We start from the raw sequence: 13,494 nt of genomic DNA, 5'->3' as shown, positions 1-13,494 counted from the left end.
AAGCCTAGCAGCAGCAGCGTGAGACCAGGCCTCTGCTTTTCCTCTTGCCCCTGCTGGGCTGCCTTTACCCCAGCGTCATCTCATCAAGGCCATCCACCCCTAACCCTGGCCCACCCTGTCATTCTTAGGGACTTGAGCAGCTCCGCGGACGCGAAACCAGCATCTCCATAAAAAGTGGTCTACGGTGCCCTCTGGTGGTCAGTCGGAACACAACAGAGACATCATCTCTAATTGTGAAGGCATCTCCGGCACCTGCTGGGACATAGAGGTTGACTTTCCAAATGACACTTGGATCTTACCTGAATATAGATATGTCTTTACATAGTATCAAATGAGGAAGATAAAACTCACGATCGGTGAGTAAAGGGAGAAAACCAGATACACACCCTCAGTCTAATTCGACCACACGGTAGCTCGGCACCCGAGGCCCTAAAGGCAGCCAGCCAGCGGTGGTCTTCGCTGAAGATGGGCTAAAATAAAAATCCAAAGGGATTTCAGCAGCAGACAGCACAAGTGTAAGAAACATTAACATCTATGTGTAAGAAGACAAATCCAACACATTTCATGAAAATAATGCTTTTAATTATTTTGAGTGAAAAACCTATTTTCCCAAGTTCAATATAAATCATTTTTCTTTAAACAGAAGCTGTTTGCTGGGTTTTAGGTAAATTCATTTTGTAGTTTTAAAATATAACAACTCGTATTCATCTTCCTTTCTTAGCCACTTAAGGATTCGGCAGCTTGGTTTCTGACACCCCTCTTTTCGAGGGATATTCCAGCATCTTCTGAAATCACGTATATAGATAATAAAACCAGTTTCTTCTTTTCTGAAGGAATGTGATTTTTTTTTTTATGGTATCTTCTCCCTCATGACCCAACTTAGATAGTAACAGCATGGGAGCCGTTTAAAGATTTAGAGCAGCTAAGGCCACTGCTGAGAGCAGCATTATTTAGAAAGCTACAGAAAGCAACCCAGAGCAGCTCGGGGCAGTGGGTTTGAGGCCTGGCTTAAGCTGGTCGATGTCCGGTACACTTTACTTACAAAAGAACACCAGAAATGACTTCTACAAAATTCCTGGCATCCTTTTTTGTTTTGCAAGCCCATTTAGGGGCACAAAAATAAAATAAAATAAAAGAATGTGTATGTGTATGTAGGCATGTGTTTTGAGTGGAGGACACAGATTATAAAGTGTCCACTTCTAGGTAATTATCACTTTATATTTAAAAGTGGGCGGGGGAGTTCTTTATAAGAAATAGTTTTGCCCTATGTTGGATCAACACCACCCAGGACTCTCAGACACAAACGGACCACGAAGAGGAAATGCCATTTGCGTCTCACCAGGATTTGGCCCAGCCACGCATGTGCGCGTGTGGGGTCACACAGGCCAGCCCGCCAACAGGGGAGTGAGGCCCTCTCCTCAGGACAGTGGCTTCCAGGAATTAAGGACACATGTTCCGGTACCTTCCAATGCCAGTGGGCCATCTAAATCTGGCACTGGCTCCTCTTCGAGGAGCACCATCAGAAAAATATTTGGAACGGATGGAACAAAACCTCCTTGATCATAATGAAAGAGATCCCTCTATGAAAATGGCTTCGAAATTTGCACACACACACACACACACACACACACACACAAATTCTAACAACCATGTCTTCCAAGAAATCCAGGAACAGTGCGACTCTATTTTGTAAACAAGCAAGCAAGCAAAGCCAACAAACCGATCTGGGAAATGTTCTGCAGAGAAACACTAAGCCTCCAGGTCTGTAGGAGCCATCCTACACAACGTCCCGGTGCTGTTAAAGACGCCACATTCTGCTTCACCTGGAGAGGAGAAGAGAGAGGAAGAAGAATTATGTCATTAAACTGAGTTGACAGATTGGAATTACAAGGTCATCATTCTAGGGAATGATTCATGAACCTCCTGATCCAGAAGTTTAGGACTTTGAGTGGATTTCAGCCACTTCAGAGTGCTGAAGAATTGCCTGAGTTCTGGTATCAACAGGTTTGGGGTCCGGCCTTGGAGACTTCATTTTAGCCAGCACCCCTCCCCTGGGACGCTGATGCCCACACGCGCCGGTCGAGGCCTCTGGGGCGCCCCGCAGATGGGCGGCGCTGAAGTGTCCGAAACGGACAACAGTCAGATGAGTTTCGCAAGGTCAGCTTTAAGGCTGCCTCTCCCCAGGGTTCTGGTGTCCTGCCTCAGAAGGGGTCGCACCCTGTCTAGACTTTGGCCCTCCTCTCAAAAGGACAGGGAAATGCTCCCTCTTATCTCTGAGCGGCAGAAAAGGCTCACTAGTCTGCGTAATAAAATGGGAACCTCAAATTTATCTATTTTACTCACTTCTTCAATGCAGAGACTTACAGGCAAGCAGATTTTTATTTTGTTATTAAAGCCAGCATTGCCCTTGGGCATGTTATTTATACAAAAATAACCGCATTTCAGATATTGTCACGTCTTGTAAAAGTAAACTTGAACTTTGCAGAGTGGGCCTATCATCTTACTGGCCATCCTCCTGGATAGTTCACGGCTAGGTCATAATGCTGTCATTGCTGCCTCTGTATCCCTGTAAAGTAAGGTGGCTTTGTCAGTCCAGAAGAGAACCCCTGGCCTGGGCCTCTTCTCCTGCATGCTCAGAAGCAAAATAAAGGCCATGACTGCTGGGCTCCTCCTTCAAACAAAGAAGCCGGGCATCTTTGTCTCAAATTACCAGCCTGACAAGTAGTCGGTACTTACTAAGCACCTGCTGTGAGCCACGCACTGTCCTAGGCCCTGTTTGGGAATGAATGAATCAAGCAATCAATCAATCAATGAATAAAACCCGAGCTTCGCTGTAAAGAAATTTACAGTGGGGACAGGAAGTCAGTAGTTCAGTGTGGAACTGTTCTACAAGAGAAAAAGACACAGAATAAAGAAACGCTGAGAACACACGCCCCCAAGTGAGCTACAGTCTACAGGTCTAACTTCGCCTCATCGCCCTTATCTCTGCAAACAGCAGTCAGTCGTCCCAAGCAGAAGTGCCTCGTGTGAATGACACCGGGTTAGCAGCCCGGCCAGCTAGCAGAGAGGTAACCGGAGACACAGGCTATCAGCATGATTAGAAGAAAGGTGGGGGCCCTGAGCTAGAATGCTGGGGTCTCGATGCCAGCACCAACACGTGCTGGCTGTCAGACTTCGGGCAAGCCTCTTACTTTCCTGTGCATCGGCTCTCCAGCTCACAGCCAAAGAGACATGACCTGGCATCTTGTGGGGAGAATTCAGAGCGCGAAGCAGCCGGCCCACGCCCAGCCAGCAACAAACGCTCCCCACGCACGAGCAGCGGTTGCTGCTGCTGTTGGCACAGGCTGCTGGGCCTGGAGGACGGCAGCTAGGCCACCAACCTTGTCACCGGGGAAAAGCCCAGACTTCTGTATTCCTTCATTTGAACTCTGACCTAATTTCAAAGATCCGATCACACCCTTCTTTCCTGTCCTTTCCCCATCTTCAGGCTATTTTCTTCTTTGTTCTCTCTCGGGGCCTCGTGGGCATCAACCTCCCCCCTTCCCAAAGGTCTGCTTCCTGGTGGGTGCCCCACAAGGCCCCCCAGCACTCACAGCACTGGGGCTGATGGGCCCCGGGCTGCGCACGCACGCAGACTCAGATGGGGACCACTCACAGTCCAGAAGCACCCAAGTCTGATTCTCATGGGAAAAAGGCCATCACAGGTCAGCCGGGGCCCCAGAGCATCGCCTTAAAACCAGGTCTTAACCTGGTGTTCAAGCCTGTAGACAGAGCTCAGGGGCTTGTGAACTTGGATGGAAAAAAGATGTGTTCATTCTCATTAAGCTCTACCTGAAATTTATCATTTCCTTCAGTGATGAATGCGGGCAACAAACCCCAGGGGTGACAGCGTATTAGTGACTGTCACCAACAGAAATAAAGAAATCACAGAGACTCTCGCATCACATTAGAGTTGTCGCAAATGCCGCAGAATATTCAGTCTTCCCTACTCAGAAAGTACGGCGATGTTAGAAGCTCACAATTAAATTTTACTTAATGTGTTTATTAAAAAGTCAACATATTACAACACCACACATTTAAAAATTATTTTTATAAATGTATTTCAATATAGCTCGTTTCTGTTGTATTTCCTATGTATTTTATACACCTAAAAATATCATTCTGAGGGGGTCATAGGCTTTACCAGTTTGCTCAAAGGGTCAGCTCATGGCACATGAAACAGTTAAGACCCCCCCTCGCTTTAAAAGACTGAGGACTGCTAGTCAAAGTTGCAGAATTAGAAAGAAGAAAGATGTGTAGATACTTACTGAAATGTGACATTGTAATATTCCTCGGGTGTCACTATTTTCGGTCCACCGAAGTAGTCCACGACCCAGATGTTGGTTATATTCAACTTGGCAAAGAACCAGTTATGGCTGGACGGCCAGGTTTTCATCTCAGGGTGTCGGACAAACAGTGACTGCTTGGCAAAGCCCATTTCCGTCTGATTCACCTGAAGGACACACGTGACACGAACGACTCATACCAACAACGGTCTGCGTTCTCCCCTGCTACGGATGGGTGGTTCTAGCATTCAAGGAACCCGGAAGAGGTGATTTAGTTACAGACCCTGACCTTAAACTTAAGGGCTCAAGAGAAAATGAAAGAAGCATGCAGAAAGGTGGAAAACATCCCAGAGCTCCGATGTTGCTGGTACAGATACACCGGAGTGGGAAACCGTCTCAATACCATCGCCTGACGGTCATTCTTGGTGAGCCGAGGAACTGGCACGGGGGTGTAAGAAAATGTTAGGGTGCTACGCCGTATCACGCGGCACCCGGCTCCTGGAACAAGCACGTGTTCAACACAAGGGTGCAAACCCACAGAGGGTAAAGGTCTCGGCAAGAAGCACAGTGGCGCTCAAGAGCGTTTGCCGCCCCTCCCTCAATTTCTCCGGCTCATGCAATGCAGCCGCGAAGATGCGTCCACACAGAACTTCCAGACCGTTCATCGAACTTGTCTGCGGGAACCGTGACTGACAAGGTCAAGAAGCACATTTGCTGGCTCAGCAGTCGGAGCAGTGCCATGACACCTTGCCCTCTGCCTTGCAGCATTCACCCCACCGTCTAAATCCCCGTCTGGTATTTAGTAACAGGTACCCCTCTTTCAGCCTACGTGGTCTGCTCTCTGCCCTAAGCCACCGTTAAAATAAGAAGCCCACAGGTGGGAAATCCTGTGCAGTGCACAACATGGCCAACGGCACGGGGCTGTTGGCGGAACAGATGTTCCTTACAGAGGAGCCGAGCAGCTGTCACATGGGTGCACCTTCAAACACTCGTTCATTTTCTGCATAAATACCTTACTGAACACCTATATGACATCAACCGATTTAGGCCTCTAGTTTTCATGAAAGTACAGATTAGAACATATTCTCACTCTGAATCTCAATCACAAATCATTTTCATTTTATTCTTAAGATATTTCTTCTTGGGACTCCTGGGTGGCTCAGTCAGTTAAGCATCTGCCTTCAGCTCAGGGTCCTGGGATCAAGTCTCGCATCGGGCTCCTTGCTCAGGGGGCAGCCTGCTTCTCCCTCTGCCTCTGCTCCTCCCCCTGCTTGTGCTCTTGTGCTCTCTCTCTCTCTCAAATAAATACATAAAATCTTTAAAAAAAAAAAAGATATCTCTCCTTTCATTGTTAGTAGATGGTGCTCTTCTAAAACCAGTCTCTGTTCTCGTTAACTACTCACCTTGGTAACAGTTCCTGACAGTATGATGTGAGCACAGAGGGGACTCTGGGGGTCAAATCCCTGCTTCCTGCAGAAGTTAGTCTGTGCCAAGGACATGGTCAGCGAAGCATGTGGATTCTCCTGTAGAGAGAACATAAAGATCCTCGCACGTGAGATATCGTCTCTGGAGAGGTAATAAACGTCAGAAGTCACATATACACTGTCCTTAGAGCTGAGCGTTCTTCCAGGAAGCAATGAATTGTAAAACACCACCTACCACTTAAGAAAATTACTAGTTGGGTAGAGATTGATCTTGACCTTTGCTCCCAAAAAGCAGGGGCTAGGGTTCCATACTTCAAATTAATTGACTCAGAATTATTTTAACACTTTTTTTTTCTTAAACCCTTAATCTGTTTCATATTCACCAGAGAAATTACTATTACAGTATCACCCAAATACAAGGCTGGTCTAGAGCCTTCCCTGAAAGATCTAAAGGGTTAGACTCTAATATGAAACTAGTGCATAAAAATACACAGTTGTTCAACTAGCTGATTGTACAATTTAAGCAAGAAAGTTGCTGAATCATGTTTTTTGGTTATCTCACGCTAGCAGAAATTGTCATGTCGTTTCAAAAATGGAGAAGTTCTTCATTCCTGTTTTAGCAAGAAGAGAAGAATGCTTAGACTCAAAAAGTGAAGAAAGCAAAATTCTTCCTTCTTATTCAGAAATCAGCTTCGTGAAAAGCACTGTTGACAGACCACAGCAAAAGTCACACGTTGCATTTAGTGCTTTAAACTCCAAGTGGCTTGTGTGGAAAATTCTGCCATCTCATGGTGACCTATCAAAACAATGAGTATAAAAAGAGTTCCTTGAAATCATTTAGCTAGACATTCACTGTCTGTGCGCTACTAGGCAAGGAGCCATAGGAGACAAAAACAAAACAAAAAAGGTCTCTCCTTTCTCTGTGGCTTTATAATCTGGTTGAAAAGTCAGACATGAACAAAACGTAAATAACGTAAAATGACACAGAAGAGATGAGAAGGCCGTATATAACTAATTGTCAAGTGAATGGTACCGTTAAGTGTATTTGAAGTTTAGTATAAGGAGATGTCCACATAGCCTGGAGTAATACGGACACGACAGAGAGCCTTAAAAGATATTCAAAATCAGGATCAGGACAGAAATGGGACGACGTATTAACGGTAAAGGGAATTTCAAAAACAGAACTGGGGAAATGTGGCACACGGTTGGGAGTAATGAGAAACCCAATCTGCTTGAAAGAGAGGTTTTGGGGCGCCTGGGTGGCTCAGTCGTTAAGCGTCTGCCTTCAGCTCAGGTCATGATCCCAGCGTTCTGGGACTGAGCCCCAAGTCGGGCTCCCTGCTCAGCGGGAAGCCTGCTTCTCCCTCTCCCACTCCCCCTGCTTGTGTTCCCTCTCTCGCTGGCTGTCTCTCTCTCTGTCAAATAAATAAATAGAATCTTTAAAAACAAACAAACAAGCATCCCAAGTGAATCTTACGCAGCTCCGGCAGCCAGACGTGGTTAAGGGTTTCTGGGCAGAAGGCAATGCTGCGTGGTATTTCGTTCATGTAAATCTGGTGGGCAGCGTGACAGGGGGAGGACAGAGGTCAGAAGGAGAAGGAGAAGGGGAAGGTAGAAACCAACCTGACTGGCTAACTGACGGAATCAGAGTCAGACTAATTCTGATGTGGCCACACCTTTTCACTGCCGTCATGGAAACCCAAAATCCTGGAGAGCTTCCTTACACGGTCTCTCTAGACACGCCAAAGACCTGGCCTGGAGTTCTACCTGGCACAGGTGAGTCCCCGCACCTCTGAGTCTTAGTTTTCCTCCTTCCTACAAAGCAGATCACCATATCAGCGAGACTTTAAATATAATCGTGGAGAGCAGTGGTTCTCAATCCAAGGTTGAGTATCGCTGACTGAGTGGAATGAGCTTGCTTTGGGCTAATGTCTGAGAGTGGGGTGGGCTGGGAAGAAGGAAAGGGTGAACGGAGGTGCGTGTATCTTCAAAAGAGCAGCGGTTTCTGCTTTTGCTCAGACAATTCAGGTCCCCAGGGGGCACAGATCTTCCAAGAAACTAAAAACTTAGATTTGTAATTGAAATCTCAATTTTCAAACGTTGGTAACTACACTGGCCCGTCCCCCCTCACCCACAAGGAATACAATCCAAGACCCCCATGGATGCCTGAAACCTTATATAGATTGTTTTTTCCTATACACACACACACCTGTGATAAAGTTTAATTGATAAATACGTTATAGTAAGAGATTGGCAACAATAGCTAGTAATAAAATAGGACAATTTTAACAACGTACTGCAATAAAAGTTAGGTGAATGCGCTCACTCTCTCTCAAAATATCTAATCGTCCTGTACTCACTCGTCTGATGATAATGCTGAGAGATGATCAAATGCCTACGGGACGAGGTGAAGTGGGGTCGTCTTTGTGACCTGGCGCCAGGCTATAGACTATCTGACAATATCTCAGAAGGCAAATCATATGCTTCTGAAATGCAGTTGACTTCAGGTAGCTGAAACTACGAAGTGAAATCGCAGAAGGAGGGCAGGGGGGGCGGGGGGGCTACCGTAACTCAAATTCATTAAAAAACCAAACAGAACTCTGTGGGCCAAAGAAAATTGGTCTGTGGGACATATTCAGGTCATGTGCCACCATTCTGTGACCTGTATTTTGAAGGCAGACGGACCTGGCACAAAATTCCAGTTTGGCTACTGGCTTTGGGCCAGTCACTCAACCCGTCTAAGCTTCAAGTTCTTCACCCACAGCCCGTTCCTGGACTCCGTATGGCTCTAGCCCCCTCAAGCTGTCCAGTTGGGACACCAGCTGCGACAGCACGGATCCACCAGACGGTTGTAAGTCTGGCCCTGCCACAAAAGCTGGGCGAAGGGTGAGCACGGAAGACCTCACATCAGTTCTGCTCCTTACCAGGGAAGGTAATGCGCACCGGAGGCCTAGGGGCTGCATTAATCACTCACGATGTTGTGTATTAGCTTCTTGCTGCTGAAAGGAAAATTCTTAATTCAGAAGGAAGGGTACACCCTGTAAGACTTTTAAGAGCGCCACGGTGCCCCAGGACGACTCAGGGGTGCAAAGTCCTGCCGGTAGGTGCTGGCAAAGAATTCACCCCAGCGGCGGGGGCGAGCGTGAAATTCCCGCGGGTAGTTGCCCAACAGTTGGAATGCCGCATAGCCGGCCGGGCCAGCGCGGGAGGTTAGAGGCAGGGCTCAGGGCCACGCGCAAATTCTTCCCTCTAGTTGCCCCGCCCTCCTTCCCGGGCAGAATTGCGGCGACAGTCGGAAGGCTGGCCCCGCCGCCCCCGGCTCACCTGCAGGTTGCCCACGGACTGCTGCATTGGGCTCAGGTAGAAGTAAGGCACGCCGCTGCCCGCGCCCGGGGGCCCGTCGCTCAGCGACAGGATGTCGGCGAAGGCCCAGCCGCGCACCGCCTGCTCCGTGGAGAGGGTGGCCAGTGCGCCCCAGTCGCAGACGTGCGTCACGAAGCGGGCCACGCGCGCCGCGTCCTCGCGGGGCGGCAGCGGTGGCAGCAGGGCAGAGGCGTCCCAGTCCCCGTGATCCCGGCCGCCCCGACCCCGCGCCGGCGTCACCAGCAGCGCCACCAGCGCCGGCGCCAGCAGGGCGGCGAGCAGCGAGCGCGCGGACCCGCGAGCTCGGCCGGCCATGACCGTGACTCCAGCGACAGTCCGCAGGCCCGCGGCTGCCAGGGGTCGAGGGTTAGCCGGGCGCTCCCGGCCCCGCCCACCGAGCGCAGACTGGTCCCGCCCCCTCCGGGGGGCCAATCGGAGCCCGGGGGGCGGAGGGGGCGGGACCCACTGTGCGCTGGGCAGCCTGCTGGGGCAGGAATTGTTTATCCGCCTCCCTACCGTCGCCCAGCCGCTTTTCTTTTCTTTTCTTTTTTTTTAATACCTTCTTTCTTTATTTATTTGAGAGAGAGGAAGAGAGCGCGAATGGCGGAGGGGCAGAGGGAGAGGAAGAAGCAGACACCCCGCTGAGCGGGGATACTGAGGCCGGGCTTGATCCCAGCACCCCAAGATCATGACCTCAGCCTAAATCAGACGCTTACCCGGCTGAGCCCCCCAGGCGCCCCTCCCCTTGGGGATCTTTAAGGACCGTGACATTGTCCGAAATGTGAAGTTTGCTTTGTTGGGCAGATGGGAAAACGGAGGCTTCGAGAAATTAGGAAACTTGCCTATGTCATCCTTTTAGAAGACTGGCGTCTTCACGCACACACCTTCTTATAATACCTTTGGATACGGATATTTGGCGTGTGAGAAGAAATGCTGCACTTTCTGTGTATGCTCCCCTTTTCCGTTTGCTTCACTATCTGCACCGAAGAGCAGCAAGGGTCCTGGTGGTAGAGGACAGAAGCCCCAAAGTTTACGACTTCACAAGCTGCTTCCTGGCCCAGGAGTCTCTTACACAGAGACACTAACGGATTGTTCGTCTACCCTCAGTATTCCATGCACAAATGTGAAATTATTGAAACCAGTTTTGGGAGCTGTTAAGTCATCCGCGGGGTCCGTGGTTGCACGCATTTCTCACCCTTACTGACCCTCTGCGCCATGTAAATAGCATTTCCTTTCGCTCCAGCTAAGAATCTTCCAGGAGGAGCATTTTGGGCACCGTGCCTTGGCTTTCTGTCTCAAACTCAGCCATATCCAGCCGAGAAGATTCTCAGGCTACTCGGAGAGAACTTGTGTACAGAAAGAAGACTGTTTACTCTGAATAGGAGTTTTCAGTTCCCTCTGGCAGCCAAAGGATGTTACAAGCACTGCTTTCACAGTCAGGGAACAGGAGTGTGAACAGCCCTGCATCAAAGTTGGTTCCCTTTTTAACAACTGAATTTGGAAGACCTTCAAATTAGATGGAAAACTAAAGAGGGGGGAATTTAAGAGGAGGAAAATCAGGTTTATAATTTTCAAAAGAAATGAAAGTAATTTGAGTAACTGCCTTAACCTGTTAAGGAAAGAGCGTAGATCATTTCACATTTGCAGTTCTAATCTCAGCTCTGCTGCTATCAGACCTTGGACCGTAGGACTTCCATTTCACCTTGTCGGGGCTCAGTTTTCTCACCTGAAATGAGAAGCTAGATTAGATGATATCTGATACCTCTGTTGGCTCTATAATCTATTAACACTGGCAAAATATGGGCCTTTAGTAAGTTTCACAATAACGTTTTTGGAAGAGGATAAGAAATATATCTTTCGTTTATTGCTATGCCTCTCGTTGCTGGTGTACAAAATAACAGTGGGCCCTAGTATAGCTCCGTTGCAAAACAGGTGCCTGGAAGTTGGTCTCCGTGCACTTGAGCTTAAGAAGGAGGTCTACTGGGGTGCCTGGGTAGCTCAGTCGTGAAGTGTCTGCCCTCGGCTCAGGTCATGATCCCAAGGTCCTGGGATCGAGTCCTGCATGGGGCTCCCTGCTCAGCGGGAAGCCTGCTTCTCCCTCTCCCACTCCCCCTGCTTGTGTTCCCTCTCTTGCTGCCTCTCTCTCTGTCAAATAAATAAATAAAATCTTATAAAAAAAAAAAAAAGAATGAGGTCTACAAAGCCCTTAACTTTAAGCACCTCTCCTCAGTGTCTTTGCACTCTCTGTTCCCTGTGCCCGGTGTGCCCTTTCTCAACTATGCTACCTCTCAACTGCAGCTACCTCACTGTCCCCCGATCTCCTCTCAGATGCACTCCCCAGAGGTGCCTCCTTGACCTCTGTTTCTGAGAGGCCTTCTCCACTTACTCTCCAGGGGGCCACACTGTTCATTTCTTTCATAGCAATTGTCACCCTCTGTAGAAACTGCATATTTATTTATCTAGTTACTTGTTAATGGTCTCCCCTGCTGGAACCCAAACTCCAGGAGAGCAGGAATGCTGTTTATCTTACCCACCCCTGTACTCCCACGGCACAGAGTGGGCGCTCAATAAATATTTATCAAATGGCTGCCTGACTGAATTAGTAATATCCGATGGAATTCTTTGCACACAGAGCCTCCTAAAATCAACAGTAGCCAGTGAGGTTGACTAAATGCAAACGCTCCAGAGTAACACGAGTGGCTTCAGCTCTTAATTAGCACACCCTACTCATTGGAGTATCGGGGAACACCCTTAGCCAGGGGTGGCTGGGTCCACCATCCAGAAGCTGCTGGTGTCATCTGGACTTTCTGTCTTCATGTGAACGGGCTGAGTTGCACTCCATCCCCCACGGGCCCACCAGGAAATAGTTCTCTTCTCTTCACCTTTGGGTTTGAACCTGGTCAGGAACCCCCTGCACGCTGCCCGTCTCACCCAGTGTTGTCCTTGTCATGTGTCTGGGTCACTACCACAGAGCTGCGTGGATGACTCCACCAGGGGCCGAGGGACCACGGAGGAAGGAGCCCACGGAAGGCTTCATGTCAGGGGTAATCTTGAGGTGAAACTGGAAGGATAAATAGCAGCTTGGCAGACAATGAGAAAGTGGGGGTAGAGGAGGAAGGGGAGAGTTCTACACGGAAGAAGTAGAACGCACGCAGTTGCGCAAGAAGACGTGTTGTGTTGGGAAAAGCAGTCGTGAGATGAAGGGAGTGTGAAGAGCCAATGGCGGGCGATGGGCATGTTGGTGCCCGGGACCAGAGTCACCTCCAGGCTCCTCTGGAAACAGGTCCACTTCTAAGCTCACTTACCGGTAGGATGCGGCCCCTGGTGCATTCTGGACTGAGGGCCTCAGTTTCTTGCTGGCTGCTGGCTGCAGGCCTCCCCCACTCCTCGCCACTCGGCCTCTCCATAGGGCAGCTCACGTCCTGGCAGCTGGTTTGAAGCAAGTGGTTGAGGGAGAGACAGAGGGCCAGCAAGATGGAAGCCGGAGTCTTTCTGTGACTTCGCTAGACTCTCAGAGTGACATCCTATCACTCGAGGGGAGGGGACTGACACAGAATGTGAGTGGGCCGGAGAGGTACACGGGGTTGTGGCAGCCACACCACGGTGGCCTTCAGTTACGAATACAGCCAGTGTGACCTCAGAAAACATCCACAGTGTGCATTCAACCTCCAGCCCCAACCCCAAACCCTCCCCCGGCCTCATGCCTTAGTCTAGAGACGGAACATGATGGAAAGGGGAAGGAGAGACTAAAAAACCCTCAGCCACATAAACCGAAAGTGCCTATGGTGGCAGTAACGTTTGGCCACCCTGGAGCCCCTGCCTGGACGGTGCCTGGCAGCGGGGGGCTGGTGCCCAGGTCTGCAGGGTCTGACACCACGGCGTCCCCGAAAGTGGCTCCACTAAAGGCTTGGACAGCAGAGGAAGGGCCCTCATGCCTCTATGGGTAGTGGTGGCCTCAGCAGTGGAGGTGAGCTCGTTTGTGAGCCCCCGCGAGACTCCCCGGTGATGGGAAGCCTTGGAGGGGGGGCAGGTCCCACTCTCATGGGTGCAGCTGAGGACCATAAACCTAGCGCGTTACTGTTAACGTGACCCGGGCACGTGTGTCTCGGGGCAAACAGAAGCTACTTATGTAGGTGAAGCTGTCATCAGACAAAAGGGAAAAGCACGCGCTAGCTAGCGAGAAGCTATGCGGAGAACGAGAAGCTGGCTTTGGTCAAGGTCTCCAAGTGCGGCCACTGGACTGAATCCCCGTGTAGCTTCTCTACAGCCTCCAAGAGGCTTAGGCTCGGTGGCAAAATCTTCACTTACCAAGCAAGCGGATGAGTAACGAGGAGAGGTGGGGGGAGATAGGGAATGCGGGGCTGTTGATAGTTTTTCCCAAA

The 13,494-nt window shown here is 49.6% G+C and overlaps 1 protein-coding gene across 2 annotated transcripts; it reads right to left on the bottom strand.

Moving 5' to 3' along the window:
• Positions 1–560: 560 nt before the first annotated feature.
• Positions 561–9,464, bottom strand: CREG1 (cellular repressor of E1A stimulated genes 1). 2 transcript variants are annotated; one of them, XM_045797334.2, is made up of 4 exons: positions 9,074–9,461; positions 5,729–5,848; positions 4,308–4,492; positions 561–1,823 (listed from the first exon to the last, which is right to left on the bottom strand). In XM_045797334.2, exons 1-4 carry the CDS (start codon positions 9,425–9,427, stop codon positions 1,820–1,822), a joined length of 663 nt encoding a protein of 220 aa, XP_045653290.2. In that variant the 5' UTR covers positions 9,428–9,461; the 3' UTR covers positions 561–1,819. The 2 variants fall into 2 exon arrangements, with proteins under 2 accessions (XP_045653290.2, XP_045653297.2); XM_045797341.2 differs by lacking the exon at positions 561–1,823 and having other exon boundaries at positions 4,304–4,492; positions 9,074–9,464.
• Between the last annotated feature and the right edge of the window lie 4,030 nt (positions 9,465–13,494).

This window comes from Ursus americanus, chromosome 2 (genome assembly GCF_024610735.1).
Source record: "Ursus americanus isolate L20-20 chromosome 2, mUrsAme1.1.p, whole genome shotgun sequence".
Taxonomy (NCBI): domain Eukaryota; kingdom Metazoa; phylum Chordata; class Mammalia; order Carnivora; family Ursidae; genus Ursus; species Ursus americanus.
This window is presented reverse-complemented; position numbering and strand designations above follow the sequence as displayed.

What these genes read in the sequence shown, in the direction of transcription:
- CREG1 (XM_045797341.2), bottom strand. Translation starts at nt 9,427, where the DNA reads ATGGCCGGCCGAGCTCGCGGGTCCGCGCGCTCGCTGCTCGCCGCCCTG. An exon ending in AGTCCGTGGGCAACCTGCAG is followed by an intron (nt 5,849 to 9,073) that starts GTGAGCCGGGGG and finishes TTCTCTCTACAG; the next exon opens with GAGAATCCACATGCTTCGCT. An exon ending in TGTCAGGAACTGTTACCAAG is followed by an intron (nt 4,493 to 5,728) that starts GTGAGTAGTTAA and finishes TGTGTCCTTCAG; the next exon opens with GTGAATCAGACGGAAATGGG.